Source organism: Neofelis nebulosa, chromosome 17 (genome assembly GCF_028018385.1).
Source record: "Neofelis nebulosa isolate mNeoNeb1 chromosome 17, mNeoNeb1.pri, whole genome shotgun sequence".
Lineage (NCBI taxonomy): Eukaryota > Metazoa > Chordata > Mammalia > Carnivora > Felidae > Neofelis > Neofelis nebulosa.
The window spans coordinates 4,093,751-4,114,114 of NC_080798.1; the positions used below are offsets into that span (position 1 = coordinate 4,093,751).

The 20,364-nt window shown below is 49.9% G+C and overlaps 1 protein-coding gene across 1 annotated transcript; it reads right to left on the minus strand.

Annotated features, from left to right (window-relative positions):
• Positions 1-244: 244 nt before the first annotated feature.
• On the minus strand, positions 245-18,506 carry CACNG6 (calcium voltage-gated channel auxiliary subunit gamma 6). Its single transcript, XM_058707302.1, has 4 exons — positions 16,894-18,506; positions 12,656-12,730; positions 10,497-10,634; positions 245-944 (listed from the first exon to the last, which is right to left on the minus strand). Exons 1-4 carry the CDS (start codon positions 17,228-17,230, stop codon positions 706-708), a joined length of 789 nt encoding a protein of 262 aa, XP_058563285.1. The 5' UTR covers positions 17,231-18,506; the 3' UTR covers positions 245-705.
• Between the last annotated feature and the right edge of the window lie 1,858 nt (positions 18,507-20,364).

Consider the following 20,364-nt stretch of genomic DNA (forward strand, 5'->3'; position numbering starts at 1 on the left):
GGGTACCTCCGTACAGACCCTGAGATCCTGGGGGTCGGGATCCCAGTAGAGGCGTCTGGGTGGGATGCAGTTCAACCCACGATGTGTGTGCTCTAAGCTGCTGAGTTTTCTGGTCACTCTGTGGGTTTGTTGACATATGACTTCGGGGCTGCTAAGTAGCAGGTTTCTGGAGAGCACAAGGGGTCACTCTTCGCCACCCCGGAACGCACAACCATATCCAAACAGACTCCAAATCAAAGCTCTTAAATTTCCAAACCTTTAATCCCAAACCAGACCACAGTGAGGCCAGACCCAGCGATTTCCCCTCCCCCTCCCCTTTCCCCAAGGTTCAAATTAGTTGGAAGATGCCTCTCCCACAAGTGAATACATCCAGATCTGGGAAATGAATCGGTCCAAGTCCGTCCTAAGACCCCCTGACCTCATCCCTCCCACCCTACTCCCCAGTTACCCCATCAGGTCCCCCTGCAAGCCTTCCCTGGGGACCCTCGTTTGTAAAAGGCCTCTCTCCATCGTACCCCATGCATCCCAATTCGGCCACCGAGAAGAACATATTCACAGAGGGAAAACATGAGGCAGGAGAGGGAGGTTTGTGCAAACAACGTGTGCCCCACAGCAGGCAGAACACAGTTTCTCCAGGACAAGGGGAAAGACTTTGAGGGATAAGAAGAAGAAAAGGAAGGAGTTAGAGAAGGCACAGTGCTGGCTCTAGGTGGCCCTGTGCCCCAGCTTGGGGCAGAGTGAGCCCCAGGGCCCCGGAGGCAAGGTGAGCAGGAGGAAACAGCCACTGGCCAGCAGGAGGACCAGGCTGGCCCCCATCCCACAGCCCAGGGACCAGGAGTATTCGTAGGCCAGGGCTGGGGCTGGGGGAGGCTCAGGGCTGACTCTTTGCAGCAGGGCTTGGACAGAATGCCGGAACACCTCCAGGCTGACCAGGAGCAGCAGGCCTGTGGGGAGAGGACAGGCATGGCGCTCAGGCCCCCGGGGACCCCGACCTGGGTCTGAGCATCTCCCCAGCACACCCCATCTCATGCTCGTTCAAACAGGAAACCTGGGGGGCCCTCAGCACCACCCCACCTAATTCCTTCGACAGCTACTTACTAAACACCAACCCTATAGCACGAGTCTGGAAGCTGGAGATAAAGAAGGAACACAACACAGACAGAGGCAGAAGGGAGAGTGGTGGTCGCCAGAAGCTGAGGGGCTGGGGGAACGGGATGGGGGGTGGGGGCTGCTGTTTGATGGGGACAGAGTTGTGCTTGGGGAAACATGAAAGTGAAAAGGCTCTGGAGATGGATGGTGAATGTGCTTAGTGCCATAGAACTGAGCACAAAACAGTTGAAATGGTAAATTTTATCTTATGTGTGTTTTAGCGCTTTAAAAAAGAAAAATGTGGGGGCGCCTGGGTGGTTCGGTCGGGCGGCCGACTTTGGCTCAGGTCATGATCTCACAGTTCATGGGTTCGAGCCCCGTGTCCAGCTCTGTGCTGATGGCTCGGAGCCTGGAGCTGCTTCAGATTCTGTGTTTCTCTCTCTCTCTCTCTCTCTCTCTCTCTCTCTCTCTCTCTCTCCCCTTTCCCCGCTCACGCTCTGTCTCTCTCTCTCAAAAATAAACATTAAAAAAATTTTAAAAAGGAAAAAGCAGGGGTCCCTGGGTGGCTTAATTGGTTGAGCATCCAACTCTTGATTTCAGCTCAGGTCATGATTCCAGCGTCGTGGGATCGAGCCCTGTGTCAGGCTCCAAGCTGAGTGTAGAGCCTGCTTAAGATTCTCTCTCTCTCCGCCCCTCACTCCTGCTCACTCTCTCTCTCTCAAAAAAAAAAAAAAAACCAAAAAATCAAAGTCCAAAATCAAAAACATGAAAATCAATTAAAGACTACATTAAAGAAATTGTTCGAAAAAATAAAAGGGGCACCTGGATGGTTTGGTGGGTAGAGAATGCGACTCTTGATCTCTGGGTCATGATTTCAAGCCTCATGTTGGACATGGAGTTTACTTTTAAAAAAGTAAGGCTTTTGGAAAGAGCGATAGTAAAATCTGGAATAGTTGAACTCACCATGGAAGCACAGAACAGAAGGTGGTTGCCAAGGGCTGGCGGGGGAGGGGAAAGGGGAAGATGTGGGGCAAAGGTACAGAACTCAATTACGCAAGACAACAAAGAGTTGTGGGGATTTCATGTGCAGCAGGGTGACTATAGTTAGCAATACTGTATCACACATGTTACAAGACGAGAGCCTCGGTGTTCTCACCACACACACCAAGGTGGCCACGTGAGGTGATGCATGTTGTTAACTAGTTTAACTGTGGTGATCACTTCATGACGTGCATGTATATCAAAACCCCAAGTTGTACACCTTAAAGATCTACAATTTCTACTCACCATTCATACCCCAAAAAAGCTCATCAACCATACCCCAATAAAGATGATGAATCACAAAACAAAAGGAAAGGCAGTCAAGTTAAGTTGCAATGAAATTTGATTTAAAAAAAAAAACATGACACAAAAACAGACTCTCAGATCAATGGAACAGAATAGAGAACCCAGAAATGGACCCACAAACGTATGGCCAACTAATCTTTGACAAAGCAGGAAAGAATATCCAATGGAATAGAGACAGTCTCTTCAGCAAGTGGTGCTGGGAAAACTGGACAGCGACATGCAGAAGAACGAACCTGGACCACTGTCTTACACCATACACAAAAACAAATTCAAAATGGATGAAAGACCTAAATGTAAGACAGGAAGCCATCAACATCCTCAAGGAGAAAGCAGGCCAAAACCTCTTTGATCATGGCCACAGCAACTTCTTACTCAACACGTGTCTGGACACAAGGGAAACAAAAGCAAAAAGGAACTACTGGGACCTCGTCAAAATAAAAAGCTTCTGTACAGCGAAGGAAACAACCAGCAAAACTGAAAGGCAACTGACAGAATGGGAGAAGATATTTGCAAATGACATATTAGATAAAGGGTTAGTATCCAAAATCTATAGAGAACTTATCAAACTCCACACCCAAAAAACAAATAATCCAGGGAAGAAATGGGCAAAAGACATGAATAGACACTTCTCCAAAGAAGACATCCAGATGGCCAACCGACACATGAAAAAACGCTCAACGTCACTCATCATCAGGGAAATACAAAGCAAAACCACCATGAGATACCACCTTGTACCTGTCAGAATGGCTAACATTAACAACTCAGGCAACGACAGATGTTGGCGAGGATGCAGAGAGAGAAAGTCCCTTTTGCACTGCTGGTGGGAATGCAAACTGGTGCAGGCACTCTGGAAAACAGTACGGAGGTTCCTCAAAAAATTAAAAATATAACTACCCTATGACCCAGCAATTGCACTACTAGGCATTTATCCAAGGGATACAGGTGTGCTGTTTTGAAGGGACACATGCACCCCCATGTTTATAGCAGCACTATCAACAATAGCCAAAGTATGGAAAGAGCCCAAATGTCCATCGATGGATGAATGGATAAAGAAGATGTGGTATATATATATACAATGGATTATTACTGGGCAATCAAAAAGAATGAAATCTTGCCATTTGCAACTATGTGGATGGAACTGGAGGGTATTATGCTAAGCAAAATTAGTCAAAGAAAGACAAATATCATATGGCTTCACTCATAAGAGGACTTTAAGACACAGAACAGAAGAACATAAAGGAAGTGAAACAAAAATAATATAAAAACAGGGAGGGGGACAAAACATAAGAGACTCTTAAATATAGAGAACAGAGGGTTACTGGAGGGGGTGTGTGAGGGGAGATGGCTAAGTGGGTAAGGGGCATTAAGGAATCTACTCCAGAAATCATTGTTGCACTATATGCTAACTTGGATGTAAATTAAAAACAACAACAACAACAAACAACATGAAAAGAAGAAAGTACAAGACAGAGACCCTAACCTCATGGAGTTTGTATTTTAGATGGAGGGGACAGGTGGTAAACAAATAAACCAAGGCTTGCAAAACTCAAATGTCTGCAGGAGGCAATGAGAAAGCAGGAGTCAACAAAGCAGGTGAGTGCAGTGGCTGGTGGGGGTGGGGGGAGACAAAGAGTCCAAAACTCAGCTTCAGCCAACTGCAACCCTTCAGAAATGGGGACTTAAATTGCCAGATCTTCTGAGTTTTTAAGATTAGCTGGAATTTTTTAAATGATTACTATTTTTTATGGGAATTTGCCCAACCTTGAAACATTGGCTCAGAGAAACGTTATGCCCTGCCCGCCAAAGTCCATTTATGGGTCATCGCTGGCTACAGGCTGCCAGGTTGTAACGTCCAAAGTAAACACATGAGAAGACGAGATAATTTCAGAGAGTGATGTGTGCCGGGAAAGATAGAACAGGGTGATGGGAAGGCGAGTGACATCCAGGAGCAGAGCACAGACTTTGAGATGATGTCACCAGGAAAAGCCATTTGAGCTAAGACTTGGAGGATGAACAGAAGCCAGGTTCTGGAGCAAGCACAAAACTAAGTGATGGCCGGTGCAAGAGGAAGGAATGGCTTGTGCAAAGGCCCGGTGGTTGAATGAGTACAGTGTGTCTGGGGGAGAGAGAGGTCAGTGTGGCTGGAGAAAAGACAGTGGGGAGGGGAGAGTGGTGGGGAATAGACGTGCAGAGGTGGGCAGGGGTCAGATCGTGTAGGACCATCTGATAGCCCATGAGTCATGGGTCGTAGCTACCCCCTCTCTCAGACCCCGGACTCTTCTTCCCCCACCCCACTCCCTGGTACTTCATTCCCCCCATGGTTTTTAATCGGGGTCCTGGAGAACGCAGCCAGGCGTCTGTGATCTGTGGGTCAGTAGCTCCCCTCTGAGGCCTCCTTGGCCCCACGCAGCTCAGCTTAAGGACCCAGAGGTGGAAGAATATTCAGACAAGACACTCTCCAGTCCCCTTGATTCCTCTGCAAATTCATGCCTCATTGATTCATTCAACACATCTTAATTGAGCCTCCATTATAAAATATATAAACAAGACTAACAGGGGTACCTGGGTGGCTCAGTCAGTTGAGCGTCCGACTTCGGCTCAGGTTAGGATCTCGCAGTCTGTGAGTTCAAGCCTCCAGTCGGGCTCTGTGCTGACAGCTCAGAGCCTGGAGCCTGCTTCGGATTCTGTGTCTCCCTCTCTCTCTGCCCCTCCCCCACTCACACTCTGTTTCTGTCTTTCAAAAATAGATAAATATTTAAAAAAAAAAAAGACTAACAAAGGCCTTGTCCTCTTGGAACTCCATCCCAGAAGGAGAATTAGACAATAATAGGGCAAATGTATTGCTGTGGACTGAATTGTGCCTCCAAAAGTTCAGCTGTTGGAGTCCTGACCCCCTAGTTTCTTGAAATGTGACTATATTTGAAGATAGAATTTTTTTTAAGTTTATTTTTTTGTTTTGAGAGAGAGTGTGAGGGGGGAGGGGCAGAGAGAACAGGAGACAGAGAATCCCAAGCAGGCTCCCAAATTCACAGATGCAGGGGGCTCTAACTCAGGAACTGTGAGATCACAACCTGAGCCAAAACCAAGAGTTGTCAGACATTTAACCAACTGCCACCCAGGCGCCCCGAAGGCAGAGTCTTTAAAGTAATAATTAAACAGACATGAGGCCACTAGGTCCTTAATCCAATATGGAGGGCAATATGGTGGTGTCCCCACAAGAAGAGGAGAACACAGATACACAGATTGAGGACACGGGGAGAAGACAGCCGTCTACAAGCCAAGGAGAGGCCTCGGAGGAGACCGACTCTGCCCATGTCTGGGTCTCAGACCTCCAGCCTCCAGATCCATGAGACAACACATTTCTGTTCTTTAACCCTCCCGGGGTTGTGGTACTTTGTTATGGCAGCCTGAGCAATGGAATACACACACAGGTATATAATTTCAGGGAGTGATCGATTCCATGAGAGAAGAAAAGGGGGCAAGGTAGGGACACGGCAGGCAATGGGCCTCCTAAGTGGTCGACCAGATCAGAGACTTAAATGACAGGAAGGGATGAGACATGGGATGATCTAGTGGAGGCTGAGGGGATAGCAGTGCAAAATGCTCTGAGGGGGAGATGAGATTGAAGTGTCTGAGGAACAGCAAAGAAGCCAATGAAACCAGGACAGAGGGAGCAGGTGGTAAGAGACGAAGTCCCACGGAGCCAGGAGCCAGGCCACATAAGACCTGGGAGCCACATTATTCTAGTGGTAGTAATTGATTGTGAACCTGATTTGAATCAGGTAGGAACCACAATAGGATTTATGGTTTAAAACTACGACTAACCCCAAAGCAAAGGGCAGGTAGGATTTGGCCATGGGCTGTAGTCAGTAGACTCTTAGCCTTGGCTTTGTGAAAAGAATCTAACCAAACACTCTCTCATCTCATCTCTTCCCACGAGACCTCATGAGGTACGTATTATTATCCCCACTTTACAGAGGGGAAGATTAAAGCCTGGAGAGGTGGAGCTCAGGTTTGATTAAAGCCAGGTCTAGTCCATAGCTTCTTCTCTTAGACACGTCTCTGTACTTCCTCCCCGACCAAGCCTGACATGCTTTGTATGACCTAGAAGGGCCTACGTGATCTGGCCCCTGCCTCCTTGTTTGTGCTCATCTCCCCAGCTCTTCCCACCCTAAAATAGTGGGGAGTGCAACGTCTTTCAGTCTGTATGTTTTATTGTAGAGAGAGAGAGAGCGGGGGAGGGGCTGAGAGAGAAGAGAGTGAATCCGAAACAGGCTCCATGCTTGGCACGGAGCCAGATGTGGGGCTTGATCCCACAACTCTGGGATCATGACCTGAGCTGAAACCAAGAGTCAGTCACTCAACCGACTGAGCCACCCAGGCGCCCCTCTCTCAGTCTACAAATGCACCAAATTCTTTCAAACCTGGAGACCTTTATGCTGCTTGGAATAATTTTCTGCTTACCCTTCTCTGAGTACTGCCTTACACATCCCTACTGTTGCTATTACTATCACTATTACTATTTATTACTATTTATTACTATCACTATTACTATTACTCTTTATTACTATCACTATTACTATTTATTACTATCACTATTTATTACTATTACTATTACTATTTATTACCATTACTATTTATTACTATTACTCTTTATTACTATTACTCTTTATTACTATCACTATTACTATTACTCTTTATTACTATCACTATTACTATTTATTACTATCACTATTACTATTTATTACTATTACTATTACTCTATTACTATCACTATTACTACTTATTACTATTACTATTTATTACCATTACTATTTATTACTATCACTATTGCTATTTATTACTATTACTCTTTATTACTATTTCTATTGCTATTTACTGCTATTGCTATTGCTATTGCTATTGCTATTACTATTACTATTACTATTACTATTACTATTACTATTACTATTACTATTACTATTACTATTACTATCACTGCTATTGCACTTCTGAGAAGCCCTCCTTAAGCACTGCCACTCAAGTCTATATCAGATCTCCCTGTTACAGATTTTCCTCCACACTCTTTCATTTTCATTTGTAGCATTTATCACAGCTGGTAATTATTAGCATATATTAATTTATATTAGTATTGTCTATTTGTCCCATGGCTATCTCCCTCGCTATCATAAATCCATGAGAGCAGGAAACTTGTCTGTCTTGTATCTCTAAAACATGAACAATACCTGATGTATATATTTCATGGAGAGAAACAATATAATCTGAACATGTCCCTTTATTTAAGGAGATCTTGAAAATTCAATCTGTCCAGGGCCTGATACCAAATATAGCCAAAATACTTACGGCATCAAATCCACCCCCTCACTCTCACTTGCTTGTACAGTTTGCAGAAAAATTTCATGCCTGAGACTTCCATAAAACACTTTTATATCCTCACTTTCATGGCACCCCCTGGAATAACATGAGTATGAGTTCAATAACCAAATTCCTACCATGCTATAAATTCTACAAAAACAGGGATCATCTTAATATTATTCATCATTCTATCCCCAGTGGTATCAAGCACAGCATTGAGCACCTACTGGATAAAAAAAAAAATACTTGTTGAATAATTGGATGGATGAATAGAAGGAAACAGGTAAAAGAGAAAGGAGAATGGAAAAGGAAGAAGGGAATGGGAGGAAATTAATGAATCAATGGATGGATGGATGGATGGACGGATGGATAGATGGGATGAATGGATGGATGGATGGACGGACAGATGGATGGATAGACAGAAAACAGATAAAAGAGAAAGGAGAATGGAAAAGGAAGAAGGAAGTGGGAGGAAATTAATGAATCAATGGATGGATGGATGGATGGATGGACGGATGGATAGATGGGATGAATGGATGGATGGACAGACAGGCAGACGGATGGATGAATAGACGGAAAACAGATAAAAGAGAAAGGAGAATGGAAAAGGAAGAAGGGAGTGGGAGGAAATTAATGAATCGATGGATGGATGGATGGATGGATGGATAGATGGACGGACAGATGGATAGATGGAATAAAAGGATGGATGGATGGACGGACGGGGATAGATGGGATGAATGGATGGATAGAGGGATACTTGACAAATGGATACTTGGATGACTGACTTAATGGATATGTGGGAACTTGAGCTCAGAGATAAAAGATTTGCCCAAGATCACACAACTTGTCAGAAGTTAGAGGCCAACCTAGATGTTTGGATTCCCTGTTGATTTCCTGGTCCATCTTTGACCCCAGTGTCCTCCTCACTCTCCTTCCCCCAGCCACACTGGCTTTCCTTCAAGACCTTAAATTCACCAAACTCTGTCTAGCTTGGTTACTCAGGGAGGCCCTCACTAACTCTCTGCTTTAAATCAGGTGCTCTCATTATGCACTCTCACAGAAATCTACTTTTCTTTTCCTTTTATAGCACCTAGAAGTTTGTAATTGTGGGATGCTTTGTGTTATTTTGGTGTCCTTAACCAGTAATCTCCCTAAGGGAAGGCACCTTTCTGTCCTGTACATTCTGATAATATTACATATACAAAAACGTACAAAAGTGTGTAATATGTTTGTGTGTGTATCAATGAATAAAATGAATAAATGAAAGAAAGGAAAGGAGATGATTGAATTTTCCCCTTTATTTAGGAAGATCTCTAAGGGAACAAAATAATAAAAATTGATCATTATTATTTTCCATTCATATGTTCATGTTCGTGAAGACTTATCATTTCTCCCTTACCTTGTACTAGAGTCTACCCCACTTGTTAGTTAAGGTTACCATGTCCATTTGTGACAGATTTTGCCTGCTTTATGCTCTGACCTTAATTCTGTTCCTCAAACTTGTCAAATCGCTATTCTATCACCATCACCACCATCAGTACACCATCATCTCTACCGTTACCACCATTTTTACCATCATCATCATCACCACCACCACCACAATACACAACATCATCAATATAGTCACCACTACTGTCACCACCACACTTTGGATGATTCCTATTCACCCTTCAATTACCAGCTTAAATACCACTTTCTCTGAGTTTCTCTGATACACCCTCACTGTGGTGTCTACCCCTAATATGCTTTATCATGACTTTCATCACAATTATAGTTGCATCATTATATGTGTAATTACTGGCTACTGTCTATCTCTGCTAGGCTCTGTGAGGGGCAGACTGTCTCTGTCTTGTTAGTCATATATACCCAGCCCTTAGCACAGTGCATGGAACAAGTAAGTGCTCAGTAAATTCACAGAGGATGAACAAATGAAGCTTATATAATTAGTGACCTTTCTATCTACCTTAGCAAACATCTGATCCAATGAGCACTACATTGACAAGATGTAGAATTTTTTTTTTGACCATCAGCTCCAAGAATGCAACATTTATTGAAGACCTAAGTTCCAAAGCTAAAAGAGTATTTAAAGACTTTCCAATTCCCAGCCAATAATAGCACTTAGAACTCTCACATTGAGCCTACTACAGTCCTGGTGCTTCCCAGCATGCAACAGTGCTTAGAGTTGTCCTCCAACTTCCCAGCATGCATCAGTGCTTGGAGATGTCCTCTAACCTCCCAGCAAGCAACAGTGCCTGGAGATGGCCTCCAACTTCCCAGCATGCAACAGCAATTGAAGACCTCTGGGTTCAAATTGGAGACCCCTCTGGGGACAGCAGGGCTTAGAATTTTCCATTCTTTGAGACCTCTACAGCCCTTAAGATTCCTCCAATCCCCATGGTACAACTGTGTTTGTGGACTCTACCTCCAAGGAGGCAACAATTCTCAGAAACCCTTGGTCCAAATTTAAAATAGTGTTTGGAGACCCTTTAATCTCTAGGCAACAATAAAGCTTGGAATTCTCCCATTTTTGAGACTACTACAGCCAGTGGGTTTCCCTCAACTCTCAGCATGCAACAGTGCCCTGGAGATTCAAACTCCCAGCATGCAACAGGGCTTGGACACCCTACCTCCTAGCATGCGAGAGCTCTTGGAGATCCAACCTCCCAGCATGCAATTCCCTCAGTCTCCAGGCTCCCAGCCCTCACCTGAGAGGCCAAAGCAGATGGCTCCAACTCGGAGTAGGAACTCTGCACCTTTGCTGAGCACCATGATGATACAGAGGCACCCCAGGGCCATGAGTGCCAAGCCTACCACTGCTATCACGGCAGCTGCCAGATTCACCTCTGCAAGGAGAGTAAAGGGAAGAAGTAGAGAACATGGGAGGGAGGAAGTGGGAAGGACTCCCCTATAGAGACCCAAAACCAGGAAGATGGAAGATTCAGAACTAGAGAATTTTCAAGTACATCATTCAGTCCAATATTTTACTTACACTGTTGAAGGAACTAAGACACAGAGAGGCTCAGTGATTTGCCTGAGGCCACAAAGCAAAGAGGAGACATGGTCAGGATTAGAAAGAAATGGGAACTACCAATTATTCCTTGGGATCTGGTCACTGTTTGTTTACAGGTGAGGAAACTGAGGCAGTGAGCATGTGGGTGACAACAGAGAAGGTAGCTTGTTACAGTGAAATGATCCAAGTCTGAGTTCTGTACAGCCACTTCCTTGCTGGGAGGTTATAATAATGTCACCAAACTTCTCTGAGCCCCAGTTTCCTCCTCTAGAAAATCAGGATCGAAATCCCTATTTGACTGGGCTGTTGTGCGGATTAGAATTAGTTTATAAAAAGTGCCCAGTGCAGTGCTTAGCACACAGGAGCTGTGCTATACACGTGCACTGTGATTATTCACTATCCCAGAGAAGCACAGTGGCTTGCCCAAACTCACTTAGCACAAAGACAAGACAGAAAGGAGCAGGGAGGGTGGGAACCACTGTTGACTGAGGGCCTACTATGTGCCAGGCATCACACTGTACGTTTCAGCTGTATCATCTCATTAAACCCTTACAGAGGCTGGATAGGAGTCATGACACGACCACAATCTCTTTACTGGTGTGGATGGACACTGAGGTACTGGGGTGACGGAGAGGCTGTGGTTATAGCAGAAAGGGTAAAACCTGTGCTGACAGCAGAGGAACCTGCTGCAGGGCTTGAACTTGTGAACTGTGAGATCATGACCTGAGACAAAACCACGAGTCGGACGCTTAAACGACTGAGCCACCCAGGCTCCCAAGAAAGGGTGTAGTCTTTTTTTCTTTTAATGCTTACTTGTTTTTGAGGGAGAGAGAGGGAGAGACAGAGCACGAGTGGGAGCAGGGCAGAAAGAGAGGGAGACACAGAATCCGAAGCAGACTCCAGGCTCCGAGCTGTCAGCGCAGAGCCTGATGCGGGGCTCAATCCTACAACCCTGGGATCATGACCTGAGCCGAAATCAAGAGTTGGACGCTCGGGGCGCCTGGGTGGCTCAGTCGGTTGAGCGTCCGACTTCGGCTCAGGTCACGATCTCACGGGCCGTGAGTTCGAGCCCCACGTCCGGCTCTGGGCTGATAGCTCGGAGCCTGGAGCCTGCTTCCGATTCTGTGTCTCCCTCTCTCTCTGCCCCTCCCCCGTTCATGCTCTGTCTCTCTCTGTCTCAAAGATGGATAAACATTAAAAAAAAATTAAAAAAAAAAAAGAGTTGGACGCTCAAGTGACTGAGCCACCCAGGTGCCCCAAATTGAAACGAAATTTTAAAAACTTAGTCTCTGCATCACACCAGCCACATGCGCCCAGCAGCCACATGGGGCCAGTGGCTACCACATCGGTCAGCACAGGTACAAAGTATTTCCATCTCACGGAAGATTCTACAGGAGAGCATTGCTTTGGAGTCAGGATTATTTGGGACTGATTCTGCCTCTGCCCCTTCTGGAAAAAGTAAATGTAACCATTTTCTGGACTACCGTTTTTTCATCCACAAGATGAAGCCGCCTCCCTGCAGGGTCATGGCAAGGACTGGAGTTCTTATCAATGAAACACTCAGCACTCTGCTTAGCATGTGGCAGGTGGACATCTTTAAGAAAGTCCCAGAAAGGGGCTGTGACTGTCCCAAAGTCACACAGCACATGACAAAGGTGGAGCTGGGGTAGGAGCATCAGGCACAGGGCTCTGGAGAACCTCTTTCTCCCAAAGATGGGACCTCCCCTATCCCCTCCTGCCACCCCAGGGCAAAGCAGAGAGGAAGACCATGCTATCAGGAACTCTTCCGGCATGGTCCGCGTACCCCTCCCGCCACCCCGCCACCCCACCACCCCACCGCAGGGTGGTTCTCACCTTTCTTTGTAGTTCTCTGGAAGATGTGTGCATTTTCCCCCGTGGTAAAGAATTTAAAATAGGTGCAGTTTGCTTCTGTGGGAGCAGGAGAGAAAAAGAGAGGTGATGATACAGACATTGCTGGCGTAAGCTCTGGGCTGGGCATTTAACAGAGCTCACAGCAGCCTAAAAATAGGATATCAGCATCCCTGATATACACAGGAGAGAACGATGCTCAGAGAAACAAAACCCGCCTGCCGTCATCCAGCTATACAGGAGCTGGGATTCCAGTCTGGAGCCTAGAGGTCCAGATCTGTGGCCTTGTGAAGGCTGTTGACCTCTCTGCAGCCTCTGAATCTTTCTCTATAAAATGAGATAATAGTCTCTTTCCTGGCTTCATCAGATGGGTTTGTTGAGGGGTCAAGTGGGATTAGAAACGGATGATCACTTTATTCAACAAAGGACACGAAGATAGAGGGAACAGAAGGCTAACAGACTCAGAGGAGATTCTCATCCCAGAGAGGGTTTCTAAATAGAACACACAAAGAACACCTGGAGACCAGCAAGAAAAGAGAGGAAACCCAATTGATAAATGGGCAAAGGACAGGAATAGTCAATTCACAGAAGAAGAAGTTTGAATGACTCACAAGTATATGAAGAGATGCTTCACCTCACCAGGGATCACAGAAATGCAACTTAGATCAGCAGGGAGAGGGCACTTTAGATCAATTAGATTGGCAAATATTAAAAGGATAATATCAAGCACTGGAGGAATAAGAGGAAACAGCTGGGGACCAGAAACTGGCACTAATGTCTTTCTGGAAAGCACTCTGACATCCTTTATGAAACGAGGTACGTTTATACCCTATAGCTCAACAATTTCGTTTCTGGGTCTACATCCAGAGAAACACTACAGGCAGGAACATATGTGTGGATGATTGTAGCAGCACTGTTTGTAAGAACAGGGAGTCGGAATCAACCTAAGTGTCCATCTCAGGGGGATCAAGAAAATGGGGCAGATGTCCTCTGTGCAAATCTCTGCAGCATGCAGTATCCATGAACTACGAGAGCAGAAAGCAAAGTGGGGAGATCCGAGAAATAGCGTTGAGCAAATAGATAGATAAATAAGTAAATCACAAACGGGGACAATCCACAGCGCGATATCATTTATGTAAATTAAAACACATACAGATGTAAAATAACACTGTATAGTTTCCAACTTAAAATATATACTGATGTATGGAAACCAATTTGACAATAAATTTCATATATTTAAAAATATATATATACTGATGGATACATATCAAACACATTAAAGAGATAGAAAGAAATGGGGGGGGGAATAATACTGTAAAATAAAGCAAGAGAAGGCTGGCGATGATTTTGTGATGTAAATGAAAGAGTAAAGTTTGCCCATCTTTGAGGTCCCAGATAAACCTAAACTTAAAAAAAAAAAAAAAAAAGACTGGGGCACTATCTAAACTGCATTTGAGGGGCGCCTGGGTGGCTCAGTCAGTTAAGCGTCTGACTTCGGCTCAGGTCATGATCTCGGGGTTCGTGAGTTCAAGCCCCGCGTTGGGCTCTGTGCTGACAGCTCAGAGCCTGGAGCCTGTTTCAGATTCTGTGTCTCCCTCTCTCTCTCTGACCCTCCCCCGTTCATACTCTGCCTCTCTCTGTCTCAAAAATAAATAAACGTTAAAAAAAATTTTTTTTAAAGAAAAAATATAAACTGCATTTGAAAGCTGGAACTTCCCACAAAATTCCTCTAGTCCCATGTTCTCATGTTACGGATGGGGAAACTAAGGCACAGGAAGGGGGAGGAAGAGAGGTAGACAATAAGACAAGTACAAGAAGACGAGCCAGGTGGGCTAGAGAAGCAGAAAGGAAACTTCCAGTTCAAAGAAAGATGTAGAGGGACAAGAAATAAAGTCCTGAGTCAGGTGAGGCAGTGGGACACTGCACCTGCCCTCTGAGGGAAGGAGAAGGGCAGGACGTGTTCTATCAGGAGCAGTGGGACGGGAGTCCTTACCCCGCAGCATCAGCAATCCTGCAGCAACAAGGAGGAAAGGATACCTCTTGCAGCAGGGCTGATGATGCTATTGGTAGCAGTCAGTGGGGGACACATGGTCTTCATCCATGAGGGAAGCGTGAAGTCCCATCTAGAGAGTAAGAAGGTGTGGTCCAACTTTCTGAGAGAGCGTGGGGTGTCTGGCCTCCCATCATGGCTACTGGTGATTTAGGACATCTTGTCTCAGACTCCAGATGGCATATCCCATTTGGAAAAGAGTAGGGTGGGCCACGCACACCGTCCCCCCACTTGTAGCCAAGGGAATTAAGGGTGTCCTTTGATGGACAGGGCAATGTGTGGGATATTTCTGAGAAAACAGAAGTTGTGAACTTTTGGACGGTCCCCTCTGGAGGGTCAGGACTGTGGGATGATGAGACGGTCCTGTGAGGAGGCTGAAGTCCTCTCTGACCAACAGGGGGACATCAAAGGATATGAGGAGTCCTGTCTTATGGAGTGGGGTTGGGGGGACATCCCTTATAGGGCAGCGAGGACCTTTGGGGCATCTTTATGGACTCCTGGGATGCGATATAGTGCAATTGTGAAGAACAGGGACAGCCAGGTTCAAATCCCATATGACTAGCCTGGTGCATAGATGGAACCACTTCCATTCCTTACTCCTCATGTTTGGTTTCTCTAAAATGAGGATGATGTCGGGGCGCCTGGGTGGCTCCGTCGGTTGAGCGTCCGACTTTGGCTCAGATCACGATCTCACAGTCTGTGAGTTCGAGCCCCGCGTCGGGCTCTGGGCTGACGGCTCAGAGCCTGGAGCCTGCTTCCGATTCTGTGTCTCCCTCTCTCTCTGCCCCTCCCCCGTTCATGCTCTGTCTCTCTCTGTCTCAAAAATAAATTAAAAAAAAAAAACAAAAACGTTAAAATAAGGATGATGGTAACTATTCATAAGGTTGCTAGGAGGATATGAGGATTAACGAATTAACGCACATGACGTACTTCAAACAGAGCCTGGGTGCTACGTAAGCATCGAAGCATATTACATAAGCATATTATTGCCAGGGCACCCCATTTTGCAAAAGTTTGGGAACTTCCTGCTTGAGGCTGTGAGGGGCAAAAAATTAGCCCATCTGCAGAAGTGAGGTGTTGAATCTGGACGCTGAGTGTGTGGGTACCTCACATGACGAGGGGTGGGGGTATCCCACTCTGCTATCAAGGGTTTGGGATGTCCTATTTTGGACCCTATGGGTGGAAGATAGCATGCGTGGATAAATGAGGGGGGAAATCCCATTGGAGCCCAGAGGGATAGGAGATCTTCTGTGGGAGGCACTGAGGTTATATAGGACACTGTTTGGAGATCTCACATGGGTGATCAAGCCTGGGACATCCTACATGGACCGTGAGGGATGTCAGATAGTTTCCTTGGGTCAGTACGTGTGGTGCAAGAGCCCATTCCCGTTCCCAGGGGGTATAGGATATCCCAATGGTGTACGTAAACGGCATGGCATGTCCTGTCCAGGAGAGCAAGGGGTATGGGATAGCTGTGTGGCATTGCCACGGATGAAAGGCCATTCTGCGGGACCGTGAGGGGTGTGGGGTGTCTGGAAGAGAAAATAAGAAGGGCTGGAGGGTCAGGTCTTGGCATCTGCAGGTGACAGGACCAGGAAATGGAAAAGCACATCTCCCAGAAGCACGAGGTCTCCCGGGGGGGGGGGGGGGAGGGTGTTGGGGGGTGTTCGGTGAGAGCTGTGTTTCACAGTATCGGCTGTGGGGGTCCAGCACAGATTCCATTTTGGGGTTGGCATTAAGGTGATCTGTCTCCCCGGGGCCCACGGGATAGGAGTGCGGCCTGTCTCCAATGTGGGAAAAGCAAGCTGACCCCGGGAGCCCAAACTCTCTCTCTCTCTAGGGGCACAGGCTGGTCTAAGGGTTTGGGCGAGTTTTAGGGTACAGACTAGTCTGGGGGTACAGGATGTAGCTGCGGACAGGCTGCTGGGGAGGGGAGTGGACAGGATGGCCGGTACACAGACTAGTCTGCACGTACAGACTTTCTCTCCCACCCCCCCAGCCCCCAACTACCGCCCCCCAGCACACGCAGTTGGTGCCTGGAGCAAAGGTTACTCGGGGAGCACAGGTTGGTGTAGGCTTGGGCTGCTCTCTCCTTGGGGCTCGGGTTTCCCTGACTCCGCCCACTCTCACTGTCTCTGGGAACAATCCCCGGCCCGGGGGCGTGGCCTCTCACCTCCAGGCAGCTCCGCGGGGCCACAGGTGTCTCTGCCCGCGGGCACGTCCGCCTGCCACAGTCGCTTGGTGCACATCTTCCAGAGCCCCAGGTGGACAGCGTCGCACACCGCGCTGCCATTGGCCTTGTAGGTGTTGAGCTCCACCCAGAACTCGGTGCCCACGGCCAGCACGGCCAGCGTGGCGCCCACCGCGCTCAGCAGGAGTCCCAGCTTGATCTTTCCCTCCCGCTCCGGCGTCAGCCGGGACTGGTGCTGCCCGAGAGCCCGCCGCCGGCCTGCCGCCTCCCGCCGCCGCCGGTCCTCCTCTTGCATGAAAAAGTTGGACCACATCATCATCCTCGGGGCCGTAGCCGAGCAGGTGCAAAGGAGGCAGAGTCCTGAGGGTGGCCCGGGGCGGGGGAGGGGGGGGCGGTTGGAACAAGTGGGGTGCTGAAGGAAGTGAGGGGCTCACTTTCCACTGGATTCTGAGAAAGGAAGATCGGGATCTTCCCCTGGAATCTCCAGTGGAGCAGTGGAGGTCGCCTCTGGAGCTTGGAAGAGAACAAAATAGATCTTCTGGCCCAGGAACCCTCTAAGTTCAGGGGAGGCCCCAGGGAGCCCACAGAAACTCGGGGAGGAGCGTGGGACCAAGAAGAGAAAAGCAAGGTACCCCCAAGGCCCAGAGCTAGAAGCTGGGTATCCAGGAGGGGCACCTGAGGGCCCGGGAGAAAGGAGAACTGAGTACTAGCTGAGCCTTTGAGGGGCTGCTCTGGGTCCCCACTGGGAGGAATCTCCAGGAAACTGGGTGTCCTGGGGGACGGGCTCTGAGCACCCCACTAAGGCTCAGAGATTGGGGTACCCAGGGAGGGTTGCCGAGGCCCTCTATGTATTGGAGAGGAGATGCCTCCTGGTTTCTCTGGGGCTCAGGGACTGGGGAGGGAGAAGTTGGGTCCCCACTGCGGTTCAGAACAGGTCAGAACTCCTTCTGGGTCTCAGAAAGGCAGTAGGACGCCCCTCCCCAACATTCACAGAAGGGGGCTGTAGAGTGCCGGCTGGGCTTCACAGAAGGGGCGGGCGACCTCCTGGAAACCAGGAGAAGGGAGTGGGTGTCTCCCCGGCCATTCGGGGAAGAGAGGTCAGAGAAAGTCTCCCTGGGTCTCAGACAGGGGACTGCTGGCTCAGAGACATAATAGGGTCCGGAGAAGGGGGCTGGGGGACGCCCCCGGGGCTCAGGAGGGGGACCTGGGGTCCCAATCCGGGTCAGGAGGAGGGGCTGTGGTCCCCCACAGCGGCTCAGGAAACAGGGACGCAACCCCCCGGGGTTCAAAGGACCACGGGGACCCGGAAGGGACTCGGCGTCCCTTCGGGATCACTCGGCTCCCCCTCCCCCGGGCTCCCAGGGCCGGCGGGGCCAGGACCGCTCCAGGCTCAGCTCCAGGCCCACCGCCCCCCTCAGGCCTCCCGCCCCGGGCTCCCGGGCAGGGCCCCGTCTCGCTCTCCTGCCTCCGCGCCGCGCCGGCCCCAGCTCCGCGCCGCCTCCCAGCCGGCCTGTCCTGCACGCCACCGCCTGCTCGGCCCGGACGCGCCGCTGCGCTCGCTCCGGCCTCGGCCCCAGCCACCCACCCCCTTGCCCTCCCGGGCTATTTCAGGCTCGACCCGTAAATAACACCCACACCTGTCGCCCAGCGCCTGTTGCCATAGGGACCCCGGGTATTTTAAGGGGACGCGGGAGGCTGTCCCGGGAGGAGGGCCTAGGGGCGGGGTCCTGACCCGGCTGGAGCCTGGAGGGACTTTTACCCCCTTAAGGGGCAAGCGTCTGAGCCGCGGGTCCCATCTCCAGGGTGGCCGTAGAGGGAGCGGGCCTGGCTGGGAATCTTAATTGCTGGGTCTGAGGGAGGAGGGGCCGGGGGGCTGGACTCCTGGGCCTGAGGGAGGAGGGGCTGGAGGCCAGGACTCCTGGGTCTGAAGGAGGAGAGGGTGGGGGCCTGGACTCCTGGGTCTGAGGGAGGAGGGGGCTGGGGGTCTGGACTCCTGGGTCCGAGGGAGGAGGGGTTGGGTGCAGGACTCCTGGGTCCGAGGGAGGAGGGGTTGGGTGCAGGACTCCTGGGTCCGAGGGAGGAGGGGCTGGGGGCCAGGACACCTGGGCCTGAAGGAGGATGGGGCTGGGGGCCAGGACTCCCGGGTTGAGGGAGGAGGGGCTGGGGGCCTGGACTCCTGGGTCTGAGGGAGGAGGGGGCTGGGGGTCTGGACTCCTGGGTCTGAGGGAGGAGGGGTTGGGTGCAGGACTCCTGGGTCCGAGGGAGGAGGGGCTGGGGGCCAGGACACCTGGGCCTGAAGGAGGATGGGGCTGGGGGCCAGGACTCCCGGGTTGAGGGAGGAGGGGCTGGGGGTCAGGACTCCTAGGTCTGAGGGAGGAGGGGGCTGGGGGTCTGGACTCCTGGGTCTGAGGGAGGAGGGGTTGGGTGCAGGACTCCTGGGTCCGAGGGAGGAGGGGTTGGGTGCAGGACTCCTGGGTCCGAGGGAGGAGGGGCTGGGGGCCAGGACACCTGGGCCTGAAGGAGGAGAGGGTGGGGGCCTGGACTCCTGGGTCTGAGGGAGGAGGGGGCTGGGGGTCTGGACTCCTGGGTCTGAGGGAGGAGGGGTTGGGTGCAGGACTCCTGGGTCCGAGGGAGGAGGGGTTGGGTGCAGGACTCCTGGGTCCGAGGGAGGAGGGGCTGGAGGCCAGGACTCCTGGGTCTGAAGGAGGAGAGGGTGGGGGCCTGGACTCCTGGGTCTGAGGGAGGAGGGGGCTGGGGGTCTGGACTCCTGGGTCTGAGGGAGGAGGGGTTGGGTGCAGGACTCCTGGGTCCGAGGGAGGAGGGGTTGGGTGCAGGACTCCTGGGTCCGAGGGAGGAGGGGTTGGGTGCAGGACTCCTGGGTCTGAGGGAGGAGGGGCTGGGGGCCAGGACACCTGGGCCTGAAGGAGGATGGGGCTGGGGGCCAGGACTCCCGGGTTGAGAGAGGAGCCTGAACCCCTGGGGCAGAAGGCTGGGGCCCAGCTCCCTGGATCTTGACGGATAGAGCTGAGTCTGGTGCTGGTTGTCTTCAACTCCCCAGAAGTGAAAACGGCTGGGTGTCAGGGGCACTGGAACCAGAGCCACAGTCCTCATCATTGAGTTTATTAGACAGGGCACCCCCGGGGGACCTTCCATGCAGTTTCAGGTCCCCCAGGGGCCAGGACGGGGACAGCCATGTGGAATGGCAGCAGGGCCTGATCTTCACCCCATCACCCCCTCCCTCAGCCCTTCTGCGCACAGGCCAGGTGGGACCCACCTTTCACCAACTCCTTGGTCCGTGGCTGGTTGCTCTGGTGCACCCTGGCCCTATCTGTCCACCCTGCTCTGGACGCTCACAGCGCCCTGTGCTGCTTGTATTGGAGCATGAGTCAATCTGGTGTGATTGTGTGTGTCTGTGTCTGGCTCTCCCACCAGGCTGGGGCAGGGGCGGGGTAC